This window comes from Hemitrygon akajei, chromosome 6 (assembly GCF_048418815.1).
Source record: "Hemitrygon akajei chromosome 6, sHemAka1.3, whole genome shotgun sequence".
Taxonomy (NCBI): Eukaryota; Metazoa; Chordata; class Chondrichthyes; order Myliobatiformes; family Dasyatidae; genus Hemitrygon; species Hemitrygon akajei.
This window is the reverse complement of record NC_133129.1, coordinates 123,249,736-123,273,491: the sequence shown is the minus strand read 5'-3', so window position 1 is coordinate 123,273,491 and position 23,756 is coordinate 123,249,736. Positions and strand designations below refer to the sequence as shown.

At 42.6% G+C, this 23,756-nt stretch overlaps 1 protein-coding gene across 2 annotated transcripts in view; it reads right to left on the bottom strand.

Annotated features, from left to right (window-relative positions):
- Positions 1–23,756, bottom strand: part of creb3l1 (cAMP responsive element binding protein 3-like 1) — a 188,476-nt gene that overhangs the window by 7,765 nt on the left and 156,955 nt on the right. The window contains exons 9-11 of one of the 2 annotated variants that reach the window (XM_073049177.1): positions 19,672–19,771; positions 17,684–17,810; positions 3,062–3,317 (exon numbers count right to left, since the gene is read on the bottom strand). In XM_073049177.1, coding sequence (XP_072905278.1) covers positions 3,062–3,317; positions 17,684–17,810; positions 19,672–19,771 — 483 coding nt within the window. Of the gene's footprint in view, positions 1–1,881; positions 3,318–17,683; positions 17,811–19,671; positions 19,772–23,756 lie in introns of those variants that run through there. The other variant, XM_073049176.1, reaches the window with a different exon arrangement.

The following is a 23,756-nucleotide window of genomic DNA, read 5'->3' as shown; positions in this document are numbered from 1 at the left end:
AAACCTCCCACAAGCAGGGAGGCTGACTAATATTTGTCTGACTTTCCAGCCTGCAGTAGTACTAATTGCTACCTTAGTTCATGTAAATTAATTTCCTATATTTGTGACTGTTATTCACTGATCTAACCCAGAGATTGGGAACCACAGGGCAAACTTTGCTGATATGGGGGAAAAAAAAACTACAGCCATTGTTTCTTCCCATATCCCAAGAGAATAATTTAAGATTACTACTTCTTTAACCAGCTGACAATTAGCGGATTAATTGAGTTTGATTGTTTTCACAGAACACAAGTCAATAACTGGGGGAATTGGTAAATAGCTGAGCCATAAATAAGGGGAATTACCCAACACAGGAGTCCAGGGACAGCTCCTGATTGTACTGGATGTAAGTGATTCTATTTGAAAATGGTCACTGACCTTCAGTGCAACAGTAAATGAGACAAAGTGGTGGCAGATCTTTCCTTGAATTAACACTGATATTTTTAATTTGTGTAATAGAGCCATAAAGAGATGTACAATACAGAAACAAGCTCTTTGATCTAGCACATCCATGCTGACCTTCAGTCTATCTGCACTAATCCTATTTGCCAGCATTAAGTCTACATCCTTCTCTATCTTGCCTAGGCAAATCTGTCTAAGTACTGCAGCTCTTAAATATAGTATTTGTATCTGATTCTGCAACCTTTTCTGGCAGTGTGTTTCAGGTATCAACCACTCTATGTAAAACTTGCTTCTCAGGTCTCCTTGATATCTTACCCCACTCAACTTGAAACAATGCCTTACTGCTTTTCGCACCTCTACCTGGGGAAAAGAGTTTAACTATACCTAATCTATTACATCTCGTAGCCTGCTACACTTCCTTCACAATACCCTGCAACGCACTTTGCTCCATAGAAGAGAAGCCTATCCAATCTCACTTCATAAGCCATACAACATCCTGGCAAATCTCATCTGCATTCTGTAGTGCAGTCACATCTTGTGATCCTAAATAATTTTTTTAAAGAAACAAAGTTAAATTATTTTAATATATTTCAACTGTTCTGATACCACGTTGAGCCTCAGAGACATTTGGAGGCAGTGGACATCAAGGGTCATGGGTTCCATTGTCTGAATTCAAATCTTTGTGAGGCAGCCACAGTGCTGATGTGTCCAAGATACTGGGAGCTGCCTCTAAGAGGCATTGTCAAAGTTTGGGTACAATTTAGCCTACAGTTCTGAGTCTCTAATGTAAAGCATATGGGGGGGTAGGGGGTTTTCATTCAACTGGTTTAAGCCTGTGTTTAAACTCTTCACAATCATCCTCCCAGCACCCTCATCTCTCTCATCATTCTGCTCCCTTCTCTCCCATGTGCTTGTGCAGCAGTTCCACTTATTGAACACTTCAGATAAAGGAGTTTCATTCAGACTCCTCACCGGACATATTAATGAAAATCTTTTTGTGACGGGCTGTAGTTTTTATCACTCTCAACAGTAGAAACATTTTCTTTAAAAAATAAAGGTTTGATCAGATAAGCTTGATTTTAAGGTACTTCTTTACAGGTTCCTCTCTGCCCTTTCACTTCTGATGAATGATAATTGTGGCTGGGCTCTTAAATGAGAAATGTACAGATAATCACAAGAATTGTAACTTGTGGTCAGAATCCAGGTTCTGGTGTTATCATTTATATCCTATTGGAAAGGCAGGGTGGAAGAGGGGTTGATAATACACTGCTCCCCAAGCATGTACAACAGCACTTGGCAGACTGCCTGATACTTAGGTTGTCCAGTAAGCACCCTTTCCACCACACCCTGGCATTTAATTCATTCAGGTGGAAAATCAGTCAGCAAGGGAAAAAAACTACAAAAAAAAAGCAAAGAATTACAGCAGCTCCACACAATCAGTTGAATGCAATGGGAAGCATTTTATTTCTAAATAACTGCTATAACATGTTAGCTGTATATTTTTACCACACTCTTCATTATCTGACATGTAGGTTACTCTGCATTACAAGACCGTGGAAATATTAACATGTTGTTGTAGGAAACAGTGACGACCCTCAACACCCACCCTGATCCCAGTATCCATTTATCTGAGCCACCTTAGTGATTTTTATTTGTTGATAAAACCCACTGCACAAGTGTAACAATAGGATGCTTCTTTGATATTTGCATGATGCGATTTTTAGCTCCATTGACGTGTTTCACTTTGTCACTTGCACACCTCCCTCTCAAGCTTTGTGCCGCCTTGCTTGTGCAAGTGACAATCACATCATACAGATGTGTGTAAAGCACCTTGTACATAATACGAAACCCCAAGCCCAACTTGCATCGTGCTTCGCGATCACCATAAGAATCCTGACAAACAGTGACGAGCCAGGAGTTTTTTGAGACAAACATGATGATGAGCAATAGGTGGGCAAACGACAGAAAGATACACGTGGAGCAGGAAGCAAGGCGGCAATAAGGGGCGAGTGAATAATTTTTCTAAGATGGCAAAATATTCCATGTTTTGGTGAGTGTTGGGGGAAGATTAGTGAGGAAGGGTGAGAATGGTGAGACAGTTATTAGTAAATGCAGAAGGGAAAGGTTCACAGAGAACAATGATGAATGGAATGAGGATTGTGAAGAATTTAGAATTAATGGCAAGGAACAAAGCAAGAGGAACCAAATGACGATAATGAAGAGTGCAGGATATGTAGCAAGTTACATGGCAAAGGCAGCAGGGTGCATGGTGAGGAATATGGGACTTTGGTGTTGGAATGTGGTTTAGAAATTGCAATGAATACAGAATCTTATGCAAACGATCTTACATAGACACAGCTAATGGAAACATTCATACACTGGTGCACACCTTAGTGCGCGTGCACACGGGGTATGCACCCCACACACACACACACACACACACACACACACACACATACACACTTGCAGACATGTAAGTACACACACACACACACACTCACACACAGAAACACGGAACGTTTAAGGCTTGCAGAATAGAAGTATCTTGACATCAGAAGGGCTGGTTAAGGGGTTGTCCAGTTACAAAGATTTTGCTGTGATTACAGTTGCTGATGCCCACCTCTCATGATGTTCTTTCTCCTGGACCAACTTCCTGTGGTCAGTCTTATTGGAGTTGATCACCTCCATTTGGGCATCGCTTAGATATTTGGACACCTCCTGCGACCAGGTGGTGTAATCATTTGATCTGTCATGTGACGTCTTCTCCTCTCTTAACTCCCTGGATGCCTGTTCCCTGGTCTCCACTGGGAAGAGTGTGGAATAGTGATCTTCCAGGGACGAGCCCTCATCATAAAACAGCAGGCTCCTGGAACGAACTGGGAAAAGTAAACAGAAATCCATCAGGAGACTGAATAACTTCATTGGACTGTTAGGTGGAGGAGCTGCTTGCGTTTGTAAGGTAGATTGCAAAGACTAGGTGTATTACCTTGAATACAAAAGCTAAAAGGGAAATCAGTTGAGGTGTTCAGGGCTTGGTTTGGATTAAAAGAAGCAGGCTTGTGGATATCAACAGATTTTATTAGATAAGGGTGCCAAGGAATTTGGAATTCGCGTTGGATTAGTAGAGTTAATGAATAGATGACGCCAATTCTTAGAGGCGAGTGAGGCTCCCCCACCCCAACTTTAACCAGATTTTACATTTGCACCATCAAGAGTGACCTGACCAGCTGCATCTCCCTCTGGTATGGGAATTGAAAGACATCTGACCACAGGTCCCAACAAAGGATTGCAAGGACTGTTGAGAGGATCATCAAGGTCTCTCTTTCACCCATCAGTGTTATTTATCAGGAGTGCTGTTTACACAGGGCCCTTAGCATCAGGCAGGAGGTACCACAGCATTAGGCCACGAACTGTTAGTACAGGAAACAGCTTCTTCCCCCAGGCTGTGAGACTACTGAAATCCCTGCCACCACCCAGGACTCATCAAGTCTGAAGTGCCAGTAGCATTATACTGTTTACTTTTTAACTTGTATCGTTTTTGCATCTTATTATTTGTTGATTTATTTGTGGTGGGGTGTATGGGGTGTCAGGGAGGGGGAACATGTCGCGTCCTTTTCAAGGTGTTTTGTCCATCTTTGGCCCCCACCTGGCACTCAGCTCTCACCCGTGGCTCCCTGTAGCTGTTTGCACGCGACAGCGGCCACACCCCGGGCAACGGCTTCGACAAGCCGGCTAAACCAGGTGAGGATAGCCGACAGGTCTCAAACCCTCGGTGAGATAGGGAATTGTCTATCCCAGCATGTGAAGACAGACTCCGGCGAGACCAATGCAAGGTCCAACGGTCAAGAAGGCGGTCTCTGCAAGCGTCGTGAAATGCTTAGAGCACGACTAGGCACAGATGACATCCTGGTCATCCACTGCGCCTAGTCTCATCTCCAGCCATCTGGACTCTTGTCTTGCCACTGGATCCAGATGGGAATTGGGAAGAGAGAATGAAGCTGATGCTGTGCAACTCTCCCTCACTTAAATCCAAATCAAGCGCTAGTCCCGACACCATCAAACAGCCAGCTGGTGGCGTAGTGGCATCAGCACTGGACTTCGGGGCGAGAGGTCCCGAGTTCAAATCCGGCCAGATCTCTTGCACGCTCTCCATCCGTGCTGGGTTGAGCATCAAGCTAGCAACTCAACTTCGTAAAAGGTACTAATGCTGTCGATGAAGATGGACAAACCTGTTTGTGGTAACATTATTTTCTGTGTTATGTGTGTGAGCTATATGTACTGTGTTGTGCAACTTGGTCTGGAGAAACACTGATTTGTTTGGTGGTGCGCATATGTACAGATGAATGACAATAAACCAAACTTGAATTTGAACTCTTAATGCTGTTTTCACAACAGGATCAATGAAAAACGCACAGAAGAAAAGACAGCCAATGTGCAGAAAACAATGAACTGAGCAAATACAAAAAAAACAAACAAAATAACAATAATCAATAGGTAAGCAACATGAGATAACGGGTCCTTGAAAGTGAGAACAGTTCAGTGTTGGGGATCAATATGGGTTGAATAGACTACCTATGGACTCACTTTCAAGGACTCTTCATGTTCTCAATATTTATTGCTTTTTCTTTCGGTTTGTCTTTTGCACATTGCCATTTTTCTGTCTTATTATGTGCAGTTTTTCACTGATTCGTTGTATCTTTGTGTTTTCTGTGTACGTCCTTAAGAAAATGAATATCAGGGTAGTCTACGGTGACATTGATAATATATATACTTTGAACTTTGAATTAGTTTGTGATGGTTGATTTGTACCTTAACTCTATTTAGGAGAAACACAAGGTGTATACTGCAATATTTTTATTTCTTCTCACTCTTTTTCAAAGAACTTTATTGGTTTTCTTACAAAGTACACAGGAAAAGGCCAAGAATCAGTAGCAGTCAGGAATACTTTGAGATAAACAACAAACAAGTATAAATGTATCGGCATGGACTAGATGGGCCAAAGGGCCTGTTTCTGACTGTGCCTTTCTATGACTCTGAGTCTGTGCTTCAAGTTTCATTCCCACTAAGCCTGGGAATGTCATTTCATGAATATTTATAACTATTTGAATTCATCCTAAGCTAATGCAAACTGAAAAATAGAAGATCCCAGTGAAGGGATTTGTATGGACCAGTGAGGTCCACAACGTACTGTTAAATGAGAATCTGGGTGTGGAACAGAGATCATGCATGCTAAAACTGAAAACCTTTGGACATGGAGATTACAAGTGTGTTATTATCTGTCCATATAATAAAGAACTTCAGTTCCCAGTGTACAATGCGGAACCGGAAGTGACGTTGGTGAACGGGACACGGGCATGCTTTTGGTGGGCTGGAGACCCGAAATAAGATGTGGTCAAGCTGAAGCCATCACTGTAGTATTCTGTTAATAAAATAGTTCTAACATTTTTACCCACGCAAAGTTTGTCTTTGTTAAATGACAAACATAGCGTGGTGTCAGAAGTCAGCATCAAGTCTAAATACCACAAGCGAGGAAGAAAGAGACGATAGGTTCTGACGAAGAGAAGCTGCCACCCTAACAGCACAGTATCTCGACCCTCACTAAAAAATGGAGCTGAGAGTCTAAAAATTCCGTCAATGGATAACCTAAGTCCTCCTACAGCTATGTAGTTTACCGACAATCTGATTGACATTTGGAAAAGCTTCAAACAGCGATTCAATCATAAACAAGATAACATCTGGCATAGATGCTGTCTGGCCTGCTGAGTTCCTCCAGCATTTCGTGTGTGTAACAGCAATTCAATATATATTTAGCAGCGAGCAGAGCTAGCGGGGCAGAGGAAAAATTGAAAGCATCTATCTTTCTACATGCAATTGACAAAGATGCTTTGGACATCTACAACAGCTTTCAAATTGATAAGACTGACTTTAAGTTGGACAATGATGAAAAAATTTGAGGAGTATTTTTTCCTGAGTAAAAACGTTACATTTGAATGATATAAATTCTTCTCCTGTGACCAGAAACAAAGTGTCAGCTTTAACCAATACCCTGCTGAACTTCTCACACTGAATAAGTCCTGTGAGTTTGGAGACTTGAGAGACTCACTAGTCAGAGACAAAATAATTTGTGGAATCCCAGATAATGGGGTCAGAGAAAGCTTAGACTGTAAAAAAGATTTAACACTAGAAAAGACTGTGAATATGTGTAAGGCAGCGGAGATCACACAAGCACAAACTAAGGAGCTGCACGGAGCAGAAACAACAGCCCAAACTGTGAAAACAGAGGCGCTGAGCACAAGGCATTTTACAAAACAGCAGCCTAGCGAAGAGGTCAGCCCAAACAGCCAATGTGGTGGTACAGCCATCCCAAAGAAGTGTCCTGCTTATCAAAACTCCTGCAATAATTGTGGGAAGAATCATTTTGCAGGGTGCTGCAAGGCTACCAAGAGGAAGGATGCATTCTGTTGATGAGGAAATTGAGGAAGTTTTTGTAAATGCTCTACAGACTTCTGATGCTGGTAAAACAGAATGGAATTTTCCAGTGACTGTGAATGAGACAGCAATTCCATTCAAGCCTGACACCGGAGCCCAGGTAAAGCTCTTATCCGTGGATGATTACAAGACTCTCAAAGTTAAGAGCAAGATTTACCCAGTGAAATTAAAAGTGACTGGCTATACTGGAGAGAAGGTTCCAGTAAAAGGGGGCTGTATGGTGTCTTTCAGGCACAGAGGATAGTGCCGAAAGCCACAGCTACTGGTTGTTGAAAAGTGAGTACAGCCAATACTAGGTTGTACGGCATGTGAAAGGCTCAACCTGGTGGAAAGAGTTTTTGTAGTGGCTTCACAGAGCAAAGGTAACAGGCAACACTCAATAAAGAGCAGGCAGATGGCTTTGTGGAGCTCAGATGTGTACCTGATGTAACTCGAAAAACACATAACAGCATCCTTGAGAGCTCCAGTGACGTTATGCAAGAGAAGCACAAGAACTTCACCTTCCATTAACATTCATGCCAGCTACACCAGCAAGACAGTCAGGATGCCAGTGCTGAACATAGTGATCATGGTGAAGAATTCGTCAGTCTTGCTTCCACTTTATGCAGCTGTAATTCAAAATCTGTCTCTCACTGATTTCCAATTGAAGAGGAAAATTAAAAAGAAAGATGGGGAGACCACGCAAGACCAAAGGTCAGAACAACAACAGTTGAACACGGACCAACAGGAGGTGTTGCTATCTATGAACGCTGCCAACGGAAGTTGCTCTGTGAATTGAGACAGAATCAGCTGGAATTTGTGCAAAGACTCACTGATCACATGCATGTAGTTCAGGGTTCCATTATGAGGCACATGAAGCAAATTATGGCCACACAGCAAGAGCAAGATCAGAGACACACAGCTAGGATCTTGGCAGAAGGATGTGAAAGAAATGAACATGTTGATCAGAGACTGAACACAGCACGCGAAAGTAATACACCTGTGGAGATGAATGGCAACCAAGGAGGATCATCAAACCGCCACAGAGACTGACTGAGAGTTGATGAAGGAATAAGGAACTGTATTGCTTATTACAATCAAAGTTAATGTAAATTTCTTTGTTGCAAAGCATTATTGTGTCTTGCAGATTTATGAGGACATACTATTATTGTTCTTGTTTTTTTTGAAGGGGGAAAATGTGTTATTACATCTATACATAATAAAGAACTTCAGTTCTCAGGGTGCAATGCAGGTGCTTCACCCAGAATCAGAAGTGACTTTGGTGAACGGGACACAGACACACTCTTGGTGGGCTGGAGGTTCGGAGTATAAAGTGGACAAGCTGAAGCCATGACTAGTATACTGTAAATAAATCAATTACATTGTTTTCACCCAAAAAGCAAATATAACAATACCTTAATTCAAATAGGCAGATTGCAAGGAAATACCCAAAATCATGAAATCATTTGGATAAAATGCTTCCAGGATCAGTAACAAAAGGATCAGAATTTAACATGTCCAGCAGGATATAAGAGATAACTTTCACAGAATGGGATGTGATCTGGAATGCACTTCCTGAAAGGGTTGTTGAAGCAAATCAGTAACACTTAACATGGATTTGCATAAATAGATGAATTGCATTATTAATGGACTGGGACAAATGACAGTGCCTCATCAAACTGCTTATATGGGCACTATATTCTGTTATTCTATGCTTTTGATACAAACATGAAAATGAGGAGCAGGAGTAGATCACTCATTATCTCAAATTTGCTCCACCATTCGATACAACTATGGCTGATCAGAGTGTAATTTCCATATTCTCCCTTATCTGTGGTAACCTTTCATCACCTTGCTTGTCAAGCTCCTGTCTACATGTACATCAAAAATATTCAAACTGTTTCCACTGAGAAGAGGGTTCGAAAGACTCTGCTGTCTGAGAGAAAAAAAACGAAAGGCATTTAGAGGTCAAGGAGAAGGAAGTGTTGGGACTCCTATTGAGTATTAAGGTCAATAAGTCTCCAGGGCCTGATGAGATTTACCCCAGCTTATTGAAGGAGGCAAAAGATTAGATTGCTGAGCCCTTGACCTGGAGGACTGTTGAGTGGCTATTGTTTTACCTCTATTTAAGAAGAGAACAAGGGAAAATCTTGGGAACTATAGACTGGTGTGGGGAACGTCAGTTGTAGGGAAATTACTGGAGAAAATTCTTAAGGGTAGGATGTATAAGCATTTGGCCTAATTATGGAGAGCCAGCATAGTTTTGTGCATGACAGGTCATACCTTACCAACTTGATTGAGCTTCTTGACAAGGTGATGAGAGAGATTGATGAGGGTAGGGCAATGGATGTTGCCTACATTAATTTTAGTAAGGTATTTGACAAAGTCCCTCATGGGAGGCTAATAAGATGCATGGGGTCTGCAGCAGTTTGGTTGTTTGGATTCAGAACTGGCTTGCACAGAGGGTAATGGTTGAAGGCACTTGTTTGAGCTGGAAGTCTATAATTGGAGTTCCACAGGGACCTATGCTGGGACCTCTACCATTTGTGATGTATATAAATGACCTGGATGAAAATGTAGATGGATGGATTAGTAAACTTGCAGGTTGGTGGAGTTGTGGATAGTGTAGAAGACTGGCAACGAATACAATGTGATGTAGATCAACTGCAGATATGGGCTGAGAAATGCCAGATGGAGTTTAACCCAGATAAGTGTGAAGTGTTGCACCTCGGTAGGGCAAATGCAAGGAGACAGTACATCTTCCAGAGAGATCTTCCAAGTTCATAGCTCTTTGAAAGTGGCTACACAGATTGGTAAGGTGATTAAGGCAGCTTATGGAATGCTTGCTTTCATTAGTCAAGGCAATGAGTTTAAAAGTCACGAGGTTATGATGCAACTTTATAAAGCTCTGGTTAGACCACTGGAATATTGCGTAAAGTTCTGGCTACCCCAGTATAGGTAGGATGTCGAGGCTTTGGAGAGGGTGCAGAAGACGTTTACCAGGATACTGCCTGGTTTAGAGGGCATGTGCTATTACAAGAGGCTGGATAAACTTGGGCTGTTTTCTCTGGAGCATCGGAGGCTGGGGGGAAATCTAATAGAGGTTTACAAGATTATGAGAGGCATAGACAGAGTGGACAGAGATGATCTGTTTCCCTGGATTGAATGTCTAATACCAGAGTGCATGCATTGAAGATGAGAGGAGGTAAATTCAAGGAGGATGTGAGGGGTAAGTTTTTTTAAATTCAGAGAGTCATGGGTGCCTGGACTGCGCTGGCTGGTATAGTGGTAGAGGCAAATACATTAGAGGCTTTTAAGAGATGTTTGGAAAGAAACATGGAAATAAGGAAGATGGAGGGATATGGACATGTTGTAGGTTGGAGGGATTAGTGCTTGGGTGTTTTTAATTTGCTTTTTAGCTGGCTTGGCACATTGTGGGAAGAATGACCTGTTATTGTGCTGTACTGTTCTATGCTGTTTTTCTCTTTCCTTTTTTTTAAAAAGAGGAATAAAGAGCAAGTCTGTAGGGTTATTACTTTGCTTTGGGTGTCAGATGTGGGAATCCTGGGAATCTTCCCATTTCCCAGGTGGCCACATCCTCACCAGGTGCACCGAGATGCAGCTACTGAGAGACCGCGTTAGGGATCTAGAGTTGCGGCCCAATGACCTACAGCTTATTAGGGAAATTGAGCAGGAGATAAATAGGAACTTCAAGGAATTGGTCACCCTGAGGCTGAAGGAGTTAGGTAAGTGGGTGACGGTTGGGGAAGGGATGGGAAGAGCTCAGATAGTAGAGAGCAACCCTGTGGCCATCCCCCTCAGTAATTGTTATCTCATTTTGGATGCTGTTGAGCAGGGGTGACCTGACAGAGAAATACCACGGCGATCAGGTCTCTGGCACTGAGCCTGGTTCCATGGTGCAGAAAGGAGAGAAGAAAATGAGGAATATGGGATTCCATAGTGAGGGGAACAGACAGGAGGTTCTGTCAGCCTGACAGAGATATCCGTATGGTGTGCTGCCTCCCAGGTGCCAGGGTACGGGATTTCTTGGATTGGGTGCAGAGTATTCTGAAGGGAGAGGGTGAACAGCCATAAGTCTTGGAACAAGTTGGTACCAATGTCATAGGTAGAAAAAGGGAGGAGGTCCTGAAAACAGAATTTAGGGAGTTGCACAGGAAACTGAAAAGTAGGACCTCCAGGATACTAATCTTGGGATTGCTGCCTGTGCCACGTGCTAACGAGCACAAGAATAGCATGATCAGGCATATTAATGCATGGCTGAGAGAATGGTGTAGGGGGAAGGGCTTCGGGTTCCTGGATCATTTGGGCCTCTTCTGGGGGAGGTACGACCTGCACAAAAAGGACAGGTTACACCTTAACCCAAAGGGGTCCAATATCCTAGCAGGTAGGTTTATTAGAGCTGTTAAGGAGGGTTGAAACTAATTTGGCCGGGGGATGGGAACTGGAGTGATAGGGCTAAGAAAGGGGAAAACAGAAATGAATCAAAGATAGCGTGCAACAGAGATGATAGAAAGGACAGGCAGGAGATGAGGCATAATCAAAGCCAGTAGGATGAGGTACAGGACAATAGAGACATGGTGCAGTTAAAACAGAAAGCAGTAAATACTGGACTGAAAGTGTTACATTTGAATGCACGCAGCATAAGAAATAAAATGGACAATCTTGAAATTCAGCTACAGATTGGCAAGTATGATGTGGCCATCTCTGAAACTTGGCTAAAGGATGGCTGCCATTGGGAGCTGAATGTCCAAGGATATACGGTGTATCAGAAAGATGGGTTAGTAGGCAGAGGGGGTGGTGTGGCCCTGTGTATAAGAAATAATATTAAATCGTTAGAAAGGGATGACATAGGATTGGAAGGTGTAGGGTCTCTATGGGTTGAGTTAAGAAATGGCAAGGGTAAAAGGACCCTAATGGCAGTTGTATACAGGCCTCCAAACAGCAGCCAGGATATAGATTACAAATTACAACAGGAGATAGAAAAGACGTGTCAGAAGGGCAATGTCATGATAATCGTTGGGGATTTTAACATGAAAGTGAATTGGGAAAACTAGGTCAGTACTAGACCTCCAGAGAGAGAATTTGTAGAATGGCTAATGGATGGCTTTTTAAGAACAGTTTGTTGTTGAGCCCACTAGGGGATCAGCTGTGCTGGATTGGGTGTTGTGCAATGATCCAAAGGTGATAAGAGAGTTTAAGGTTAAGGAACCCTTAGGGAACAGTGATCACAATATGATCGAGTTCACTTTGAAATTTGAGAAGGAGAAACTAATTTCCAATGTGTCGGTATTTCAGTGGAATAAAGGAAATTACAATGGCTTGAGAGGGGAACCGGCCAAGGTCGACTGGAAAGGGACACTAGCAGGAAGGACAACAGAGCAGCAATGACTGGAGTTTCTGAGAAAAATGAGGGAATTGCAGGACAGATATATTCAAAATAAGAAATTTTTGAATGGAAGAAGGACACTAATGTGGCTGACAAGTGAAATCAGAGCCAAAGTAAAAGCAAAAGAGAGGGCATATAAAGAAGCCAAAGCTAATGGAAAGATAGAGGATCGGGAAGCTTTTAAAAACTAAGGAAACTAAGAAGGTCATTAGGAGGAAAAGAATTAATTATGAAAGAAAGCTGGCGACTAATATCAAAGAAGATACTGAAAGCTTTTTAAAGTATATGAAGGGTAAAAGAGAGTTGTGGGTAGATATAGGACCAAATAGAAAACGACGCTGGAGATATTGCAATGAGAGACACAGAGATGGCAGAGGAACTGAATGTGTATTTTGCATCAGTCTTCACAGTGGATCTGCAGTATACCTGACATACCGAAGTGTCAGGGAAATGAAGTATTTGCAGTGAAAATTACGACTGTGAAGGTGCTCAAGAAACTTAATGGTCTGAGGGTGGATAAATCTCCTGGACCTGATGGAATGCACTCTCAGGTTTTGAAGGAAGTAGCTGGACAGATTGCAGAGGCATTAACAATGATCTTTCAAGAATCGATAGATTCTGGCATTGTACCGGATAACTGGAAAATTGCAAATGTTACTCCGCTATTTAAGAAGGATGGGAGGCAGCAGATAGGAAACTATAGACCTGCTAGCCTGACATCAGTGGCTGGGAAGTTGTTGGAATTGATTGTTAAGGATGAGATTACGGAACACCTGGAGGTACATGACAAATGGGCCAAAGCCAGCATGGTTTCCTGAAGGGAAAATCCTGCCTGACTAACCTACTGCAATTTTTTGTACAGTACAAGGAGGGTAGACAAAGGAGATGCAGTAGATGTGGTGTACTTGGATTTTCAGAAGGCCTTTGACAAGGTGCTGCACGTAAGGCTGCTTAGCAAGATAAGAGCCCATGGAATTACAGGGGAGTTACTAGCATGGGTGGAGCATTGGCTGATCAGTAGAAAACAGAGAGAGGGAATAAAGGGATCCTATTCTGGCTGGCTGCCGGTTACCAGTGGAGTTCCACAGGGGTCAATGTTGGGTCCGCTGCTTTTTACTATGTATGTCAATGATTTGGACTGTGGGATTAATGGATTTGTGGCTAAATTTGCCAATGATACAAAGCTAGATGGAGGAGTGGATAGTGTTGAGGAAACAGAGAGACTTAGATAGTTTAGGGGAATGGGCAAAGAAGTGGCAAATGAAATACAATGTCGGAAAGTGTATGGACATGCACTTTGGTGGAAGAAATAAACAGGGAGACTATTATTTACATGGGGAGAAAATTCAAAATGCAGAGATGCAAAGGGACTTGAGAATCTTTGTGCAGGATACCCTAAAGGTTAACCTCCAGGTTGAGTCGGTGGTGAAGAAGATGAATCCTATGTTGGCATTCATTTCTAGAGGTACAGAATGTAAGAGCAGGGATGTGATGTTGCGGCTCTATAAGGCACTCATGAGACCACACTTGGAGTATTGTGTGCAGTTTTGGGTTCCTTATTTTAGAAAGGATATACTGACATTGGAGAGGGTTCAGAGAAGATTCATGAGAATGATTCCAGGAATGAAAGGGTTACCGATTGAGGAACATCTGGCAGCTCTTGGGCTGTATACTCTTGAGTTCAGGAGAATGAGGGGGGATCTCATAGAAACATTCTGAATGTTAAAAGGCCTGAACAGATTAGATATGGCAAAGTTATTTCCCATGGTAGGGGAAGACAAGTGGGCATGACTTTAGGATTGATGGAAGTCCATTTAGAACAGAGATGCAGAGGACTTAACTTAGTCAGTAGGTGGTAAATTTGTAGAATTTGTTGCCACAAGTAGCTGTGGAGGCCACATCATTGGGAGCATTTAAGACAGAGATAGATAGGCTCATGATTAGACAGGGCATCAAAGGGTATGGGGAGAAGGCAGGGGAGTGGGGATAACTGGAACTGGATCAGCCCATGATTGAATGATGGAGCAGACTCAATGGGCCAAATAGCCTATTTCTGCTCCTATATCTTATAGTCTTATTTTCTATGTTAAACGCTTCATTTCTCTTAAATGGTAATTTCCATTTTAAATAATGACAACTGCTTCTACATTCACCCACAAAAGGAAACATCCTCTCTTTTTGCACACTATCAAAACCCCTCAGAATGTTTTTTATTTGAATGAAGCTCCTCTTCTGAACTCCAGTGGATGCAAGTCTGGGCTGTCCAACATTTCCTCATCACAATTAATTCCTGGTACTAATCCAGTCAGATTTCTCTGAAATGCATCCAATGCATTTACAGCCATTGCTAAATGAGGCCAAAACATTATAAAGTACTCTGGGAGTTGTCTCATCAATACCCTATAATTGTATCCAGTTACTTTCCAATAAACAATAACTTTTTTTTCAGATTTCCAAATTATTTGCCTTTTGCCAATTATGTACTAGGCCACACAGGTCTTCTGGCATTTTAGCGCTCTGCAAAATAACACCATTTAAATAATCTAATTTATATTTTTCTCTGTCAAAATAGACACTCATATTTTCCCACATTATAATTCCTTTGGCTTGCTCTTTGCCCACATCCATCTGTAGCCTTATAATCTGATGTTCTTTTCCCTGCATGTGAAGCTCTTGATAAACAACAGGTTGATATCTCTATTGGAATAGCAAATAGAGGAATTCCAATAAAATGCAAGTGTTTTTGTTCTCCCACTATGTAACACTGCAAAGCAGCAATTTAATAGGAACACTATTATACTTTCCACTAGATGGTGGTGTGTAGGCAGGCTCAGATTATGTAATAGGAGAGGTTTTTAAGCAAAATTAAGTCATGAACATTTTGAATTGAATATCCTGATGATCTGATCCTGGACTGCATTGAAATATATTTGAAATGTAATTTGGGCTGTAGGAAACATGGCAGCCAGTTCATGCTCAGCGAACTTCCATGGAAATAAAAATGTAGCAAGTTGGAAAATATGCTCTGACTCGTCGTGGCAGGAAAATCCTGTGTTTGGGAAGTCTGAAACATAAGCAGAACATGCTGGATAGCTGTCCAGGGATAACCTGAGCCGTGCTATGAAACAAAAATCCAGCCTTCAAGCAGATATCATCAACCCAGAACAGTGACTTTGTTTCCCAGCTTGACTTACAGAGTATTTCCATTTTGTTCAATTGACATGTTTGGAAGGATATTGTGCCATTACCAGCACCAGTCTACCCTTGATTTACAGCATGCATTTCACCAGGCTGATGGCTATTCTTTTTGGGACAACTGAGAAGATTACTGAATTTTTTGGTCATGCTGGTGAAAAAACCTGAGCTGCATGGCATATTTAAAATCATTAATAACTGCAGGCTTGAGATTAGGCAGAACATACAACAGTACAGTATTGGAACAAGCCCTTCAGCCACAATGTCAATTAAATTAAATCTGCCTGTACATGGTCAATATACCACAATTCTTGCAGATCCATGTGTTTATCTAGTGGACTCTAAATGGCACTCGTATCTGATTCCACCAGTACCACCCCCTCCGGCAGCCCGTTCCAGGCACCTATCACTCTCTGTAAAAGGAAAACCTGCCCCACATATCTCTTTTAAACATTCCCCCTCAACTTAAATGCATGTCCTCTAGTACTTGACACTTATATCCTAGGGGAAAAAAAAGACTGATTGTCTAACACCGCTCATAATTTTATAAACTTCTGTCGGGTCACCCCTCAATCTGTGATGCTATGGAAAAGAAAAACCGAAGCTTGTCCAGTCTCTCCATATACCTCATACCCTTTATTCCAGGTAACACCCTGGTAAATCACTTCTACACCATTTCCAAACCCTCTACATCCTTCCTGTAATGGAACAAATGGAATTGCACTCAGTAGAATTGTGGTGCAATTCTAACCTAAGTGTGGCCTGACCAAAGTTTTATACAGCTGCAACATTACTTCTTGACTCTTAGACTTAACCGTTGAAGGCAAACATGCCATACAACTTCTTTACATTACCTTCCAAAACTTACATCTGCTTCCTTTTTCTTTTTGACTAAATTCATAACCTCTCTTGTTATCCAAAATCCCATTATCTTCCTCCTCAATGGAACATGCCAATCTTTAAGCAACTCCCGCATGTCAGATATGGACTTCCCTGATAACAGTAGCTCCAAGTTAACTCCCCCAGCTCCTGTCTAATCTGTTACAATTTGTCCTCCCCCAGTTCATTAGTTCTCTGCAAGCTTCAGGTTTATACTTAGTTATAACTACCTTAAAACTTACTGTAACTACTGTTTCCAAAATGCTCTCCAAATCAAAGGCCTGGTTCATTTCCCAAAACAAGGCCTAACATTTTCCTTTTTCTGGTTTGACTACCAAGTATAAGAAGCCATCCTGAATGCATGAAGACATTCTTGCACCAAGGAAATCTCAGTCAATACTGGAGAAGATAAAGTCATATGCTGCAACAAACCCATTACTTTTACATCTTTCCATAATCAATCTACTACTCTATCTCCTGGTGACAATAGGGAAGCCTATAGTATAACTCTGGAGTGATTACACCCTTCTCATCTTTGACATATATCCTTTCCGTCAGTTGATGAGCCGCTAGTATGTCCACCCAGAGTGCAAAAGTGGCATTCCTTCTGATTAGTAATGCAATTTCACCTCCTCATTTACCTCCCCTCTGTCTCATCTAAAACAGTGAAGTGCAGGAATGTTGGGCTGCCAGTCCTGTCCCTCTTGCCACCAAGTTTCCATAATGGCTGCACCATTGTAATTCCGTCTATCAATTAATTGGAAGGCAAGGTGCGGCTTGGGAAGACTTAATGTGTGTTCTGAAGGTATGAACCCCCCAAACCCTTGACCCTAGATCTGCTGAATCTGAAGCAGAACCTTGAGCATTAGTTGAGAAGTTGGTGCACTAGATCCAGCCAATTTAATGCAGCTGTAAAGGAAAAACATCCAAACAGTCCAGCTATGGATTCGACTGACATTCATAACAAAGCCCAGCTTTGCACTACGCTTAATTCTACCAAGCGCTGCCCACCTCTCATTGGAGCAACTCTGAGGTTTGAGTGGCTCTTCCAAACACTATCCAGCATTAGTTTATGTTTGCTTATTTCTACAGTTAAGTACGTGGACAACTTTAACCATTTAACATGGTTATACAATGGACTGCTAGCCTAACATTGTCCAAGCTCTAGTCACTTGCTAGCCTAGAGCTAGTGCTGATATAATGTGGCCAAAACACAATCTTCAACTGTCTATTTATTCACAAGGAGCTCGTGGATAACAGGAGAGTGGGAAAATCCACTGGAAAAGTACTTACTCTGACTTGTTGTATAGACATCAGGAGCAGAGAGTGGAGCTGTTTTGACTGTCTGAGAGACAGTTGAAAATTCAGGGAGACAGGGCATGAAGGAACCCAGGACAAGGACAAAACAGACCATCACAACCTGCAATGACAAACAAAATACCATTAAGAGGGCCTACACAAAATTTCAGTTTTTGTGAAAGAAAACTGATTGTGTCAAATGTAGCGCAGTTGGTTTAAAACATGTAGACACTGTCATTATGCCACCACTAAATCTATTTGAGGAATGACCGGCACATTCCGTAATTACTGGTACAGTGTGCAGACACTGAATGCAATTGATCAGGAAGAGGAATAAGACTTTCAAGATGGAGCCAGTGACCAACTGCGACAGTTGCATTCTTCTTTTAAATATGCTTCTCCCACTGAACTGCGTGTGATTGAAGCCTGCAATTTACATTCTGATGTGTTTTCGGACTGTTTGAGTGATCTGGCGTTTTTCCTGTCTCCAAGGGAAGTCAGTGAGGTTGAGACTGGAGCACGTGTCCTAGTGGCAAAACGCGGACCCATGATTGGCTCCATTACTCCTCGCCAATTAAAGCATCAAGCAAGATTGAAACTGGCAAGGACAAGAGCAGGTGTTTAGAGCCGTCTGCCTGCGTTAGACTGGTCTCCCTCTCCTTCTCACTTCGCTGTTGCTGAAGGAAGGTGCAGGAGAATTGGGTCCACACGTCAACATGTGATTAGTGCAGCTCGTGGCTGTTGACTTGTTTCTGCGGTTCACGATACATGTGTTTCTGGTTACTCTCTGTTTTGCTATTTTGCGCAATTTGATTGGGACACTTTGACGTGGACCAACTCTGCACTCAATGAATGACACAGAGATAAACTGAACATTCCTTGGACCCTGCAGTTTAGTGTTGAATATTCTGCATGATTTGCTTGCTTTTTGCCATGTGCACCATTTGCTTTTTTTTTTGCGCATTGGGTGTTTGATGTTTCCTTTGAACGGGTTTCATGGTGTTTCTTTCTTTCGTGGCTGCCTGTGGGAGGACGAATCTCAGAGCTGTATTCTGTATGCATACTTAGGTAATAAATCTTACTGATTACAGTGTGGCAGCGTGGAAGTACATACTTGATAATGGCATATTGAAGGTATTCATCAGTGTGTTATGCGTACTCTGATCAGAGAACAGTGTGCTGGCATTGACCAGGAGAATACTTTAATGCCAACTTTTTGCCATCTTGCAGTTTGATTAATCATTAACAAACAAACTCTGGTAAAATCTGCCAATAATGAACTTGGTGTGCTGAACACTGGGAGGCACCACAACAGTATCAAACTTTATGTAAAAAGGAAACTTGGATTTTGCCACAGCAAAACATACAGTCATTGGAAATAAGCATAAAAACAGATAATGCCAGATATGCTTAGCGGGCCATCCAGCCTCGATGAAGAAACAAACAGAAATATTGTTTAATGTCAATGACCTTTCATCAAACTTTAATTCTCACTCTCTCTCTGCAAATGCTGTCTGACTTACAGTATTTCCTGTATTTTCTGTTTTATTAGGTTTAGTAAATTCAAATATCCCAGTGTGTTTTATAGATAATGATATCCAATTCTTTCATTTCATCCTACATTTTTTTCTTTAAACACATTACTCATCCTTCTTGATTCAAAAATCACTTACTGAGTTGTTGCCATTAAATTCCACCCTTTTCTTAGTGAAGTGTGTTCCTGCTTTGGCACCAATATGCCAGACTGTAGCTAAAGCTTATCAGTTTGTGAACTCTGCTCCTGTGTTTCTGCGGGTAAACCTAGACCAGAATTATGCTCACTGACTTTTGGTTTAACCCCATCCCAAAGCTCTGGATGAAATACACTGCAGACCCTTCCCATTACCCGCACTGGGTAATCTCAGGATCAGGATCCTTTTGCAATTCCGTCCCCGTTCCCCAGCTTGTGGTTAACAAGATTCCCTTTCCATCCTGGTTCTTACCATCAGGCAGGTTCCTGTCTGTGTTGATGCCACCCGGCAGGGGCGAGGCACTTTCCCAGCCACGAGCGCTTGCAGCTTCTGCAGCTGTTGCAGTAGAGTCCTGAAATGGGAGACAGCCTTTTTTTTATTAAACCAAATAAACTTTATTCATAATCAAGTATATTTACAAGAATAAACCACGCAACCCACCTTTTCACTCTTACATTCATTGACAATGTGTTTAGTGTTAAATTATATACTTTTAAACAAATAGCTCCTTTGCCACTAAATACTATAAATGACAGGCTTCCTCACCCAACCAGGCCCCCACCTCCCGTCCAGAATCCTTCCCCACTAAGCCCTCACGGTGGTTTCAGTTCATCCTTCAGCACTTCTCTATGGATGTACTGGCAGACCGTGAGCTGACGATCTCCCAGCACCACTTGATATCAGTCTCTGTGTGCATCCCTGGGGACATCGCGCAGATCAGATCAGAGAGTCGTCTATTACGCAGCTGCCTGGGATGAACCACGACTCAGGCCCCTGCACCTTTCTCCGCACACTCTCTGCAATCCACAGCTCACCAAGAGGTGAGTGTCCGTTCAACCTTCCTCTCGGAGGCAGTGCGCAGCGACTGCGATGTTCCAAGCATGCAGGAAGGATCTGAATGGGAGGGACCCTCTCGCTCCCATCCCAAGCCAAGTAAGGTCTTGGTGCTTGTTGGTGAGTTCTGGTGATAAGACATTCTGTCAAGTGGTTTGGACAGGTTGCTCAGGGAGTGACTCCACAGTATCCACTGAGTCCTTTTTCTGCTGTATCTGCAGAACACTCCACACAGACTTGTGGGCAAAGGTTGGAAAACTTTTCCATGAAGGACAGGTAACATTGCAGCAACCAGCTGACTGAGATGCAGTGCGGCAGTGGGGCCCGGCACGTTCTTCATAACACTGGGACAGAACCTCGGCATGAAGTGACACCTGGTGCCTACGTACCTTGATTCCACACAGCCTGGTACAGCCACACTCGAAGGAGGTCATCAGGATGAGAACGACATTGGATACATTTTTGCCCCCATTTCAGGGGAAGGTGGGCAAATCTGCCTGATTCCAGACTTGATGGGGAGACTACCAGTTTCCCACCTGTTGAATTTAACTGCACTACAGATATCTGTGTAGAGCAGTTCCATTGATTTTGGAGAGCACGTCCATCACAGTCACGTGTGATATCCTGTCAAAGGTTTTCTCCTGGTCCAAGCTGACCTGCCACCATCCCAGTCTTGCACACAGCCGAAGGTATCTCTGAGCAGTGCAAGGCTGTCAAAGATCTTCCTGCCCAAGTCTGGTTTGGGTGGATCGTGTGTCCCAGAGTAGACTTGACCCTGTTGGCAATGGCCTTGGACAGGATCTTGTAATCTAAATTTAACAAGATGGGTCTCCAATTCCTGATGTCCTCCCTAACCCTTTCTTCTTGTAGACAAAGGTTCTTTCTCATGAAGGACAGGTAACATTGCAGCAACCAGCTGACATGTTCTTTCTCATGGAGTCAGCATGACATTGTACGCTTTCAGCAGGTCCACAGAGTACAACTCAGCTGGTAAGTCATTTCTTCTGGGAGTTTTATTTGAATCAAAGGAACCAGTCAGCTCCTTCAGCTCCTCCCTCTTGATTTGTCTAACACCTCCATGATAGTGGAGTGGAAGTTCTAGGAAGCTATGCTATCTGTTGTACAGACCAACATAGAAGGATCTGCAGATCTTCAATATATCCTTCTATGAGGATTTTATTGACCTGTCCTCTTCATGAGGCTATAGCTCACAGAACTGCCTCGAACTTTTTAGAAGAAGAACAGTGAGCACACTTCATTCTGCTCCATGAAGCAAACCCTGGGTCTGAAGAATATCTTGAAGGATTCAGAGTCAAAGAGCTGGGCCTCTCTGCTCTTCACCTGTTGCAGTTCCTCCCTCACATTCCCCACCCCCTGCCAAGTACAGGAGAAGTTGCAGTAAGTTTGTCTGGAGGTGGGGCAGTTCTCTCTGACTCTGCCCTGCATTCTGAACCTCTTTGTGGATGAAGAATTTTTCACGGATCTCCAACATACGTACTCCCTCTTTAGTTCCCCAATGTTCTCTGGGGCTGGCAGCTTGATACTCAACATCTGCATCCCCCCGCCTGCCCTCTGATCCTCCTGAATGGGACAGGTGTTTCAGAGGAGGTAGTGGTCAGAGAACGACAGAGGTGGATCTGACCGTGATGGGCTCCAACATGAAGAAGTCGTCAATCTGGAACTAAACTAAGCCATCCAGTTACAACAACGTGGGCTGTGGCTGTGCTCCGCCTGCAGGGGACAATCTTTACAACTGGAACTTACAACCTACATTGTGGTTTTACATTCATTTCTAGGAGGCTCAGCTGCATTGGTAGAACTCCTCCCACTTTTTAATAACGGTGGGGAGTTAATAAACTCCCTTCCCTGGATTTGCCTATTTATACTCGCGATGCAAAATCAAATCCACTCTTCTCAGGGCTGGCACCCTCCAACCTATCCATTGCCAGTCTGACAATTGGGCATCATTCACGAGGAAGACCAATACCCTGAACACCTTAAACCAGTAGATAGCAGTCAGCTTTCAGTGAAGATGCATCTGTCTGTTGTTTTAAGGTCAACCCTTAATGTTCCTGGTTAGAATTTTAGAGCTGGCTTGCATCAACCAGATGGAATCTAACTGCATTTTCCTTTGCTGCTAGATACAAGGAAAAGTAGTCATCATTGCCTATTTGGAACTCATTTCCGAACCGATATGAGCCCTTTTTGATCTTTTACATCTTGTTAATTTGATTTTGTGAAAAGCAACCAGAAGACCAGAACTGGAGAATAAGAATTACCTGTCATGAATTAAATAGAAGCAATTACCAGATGATTAGACAGCAGTATTGCCTGGATTCACAGTTTAGCGTCATGGGTTTTTATCGAAATCTGGCAGCAGGCAACATGCTCGTACAACAATTAGTACAAGTACCTGACAGCTCTAAGAACCGGATTTTACAGTTTAAATCCTCATCTTCATATACGGAACTTGGTGTGATGAAAGGTCATTTACCAGGTTCCACAAATAGAATGGCTCTATCTGGGCATTTCAGTAGAATGGGTAGTTGACGAGCCAGTGGTCACGGCTGATGAAGCTGGACTTGGCTGATGCAGGTTAATCAAATGTTGGCTCGGCTACACTCTTGTTGCTTTCCCTGCCTTGGCACCGCTCTGAAAGGTGGCACTGTGCTGGATCACCAAGCCTTCACTGTAGTTTGTGACTGAGGACAATACTTCCAGAGGTTGGCACTGCCTAGTTTACTCTGCCCATCCTCAGTCACCTTAAAAACACCCAGTGATAAACTTACACCAACTTAAAAATCTGCATCTTTTACCAGAGGCGCACTCTGATTTCAGTGTAGTGCACTGAAGAGTCATCCAAGGTTTCTTGACAACACATCACAAACATCTGCTCATTAGGACAAGGGCAGCAAACGTGGGAATGCTGCGATCTGCAACTGTGCCTTCGTGTTATACACACACTTTCCCTCTATTTATATTGCTGTCCTTTCTTCAATCTCCTGGAACTTCTTACTGAAATGTTGGAATTACTTTCACTTGGATGACTAGAGCAGCTGTTAGAAGCCAGCTAACGCCACTTTCCCAAGAGCAGTTGGGGATGGGTGATAAATGTGTACGATCAGCTTTGGAAACTGCTGTTTTCTGGGTACCTAATGCTGCCAGCAGAGGGAGGACTTGCCCACATTAAAACTACAGTGTAACGATATCAAAACTAGTGAAATGTGCTCCGACTTTTTTTTTGGCGTTGCTGCATTTTGAACAAACCGCAGCCGAGTTATATCTTTCTGAGGCAGTCCTGAAAAGGAGTCTAATTAGCTAAAAGCAAAAGCGTGTATCAATTTTTCTGCATTTTGAGATGTTATAAGAAATCAAACTCTTGAAATGTTCCTTAAATGAACAAGCAGTCTTAATAATATGGTTAATCTGTGACTTGAAATTTAGCTCAGACTCAATAATAATACCTAAATTCTTTACTTCTGGCTTGATTTATAAGGCCAGAT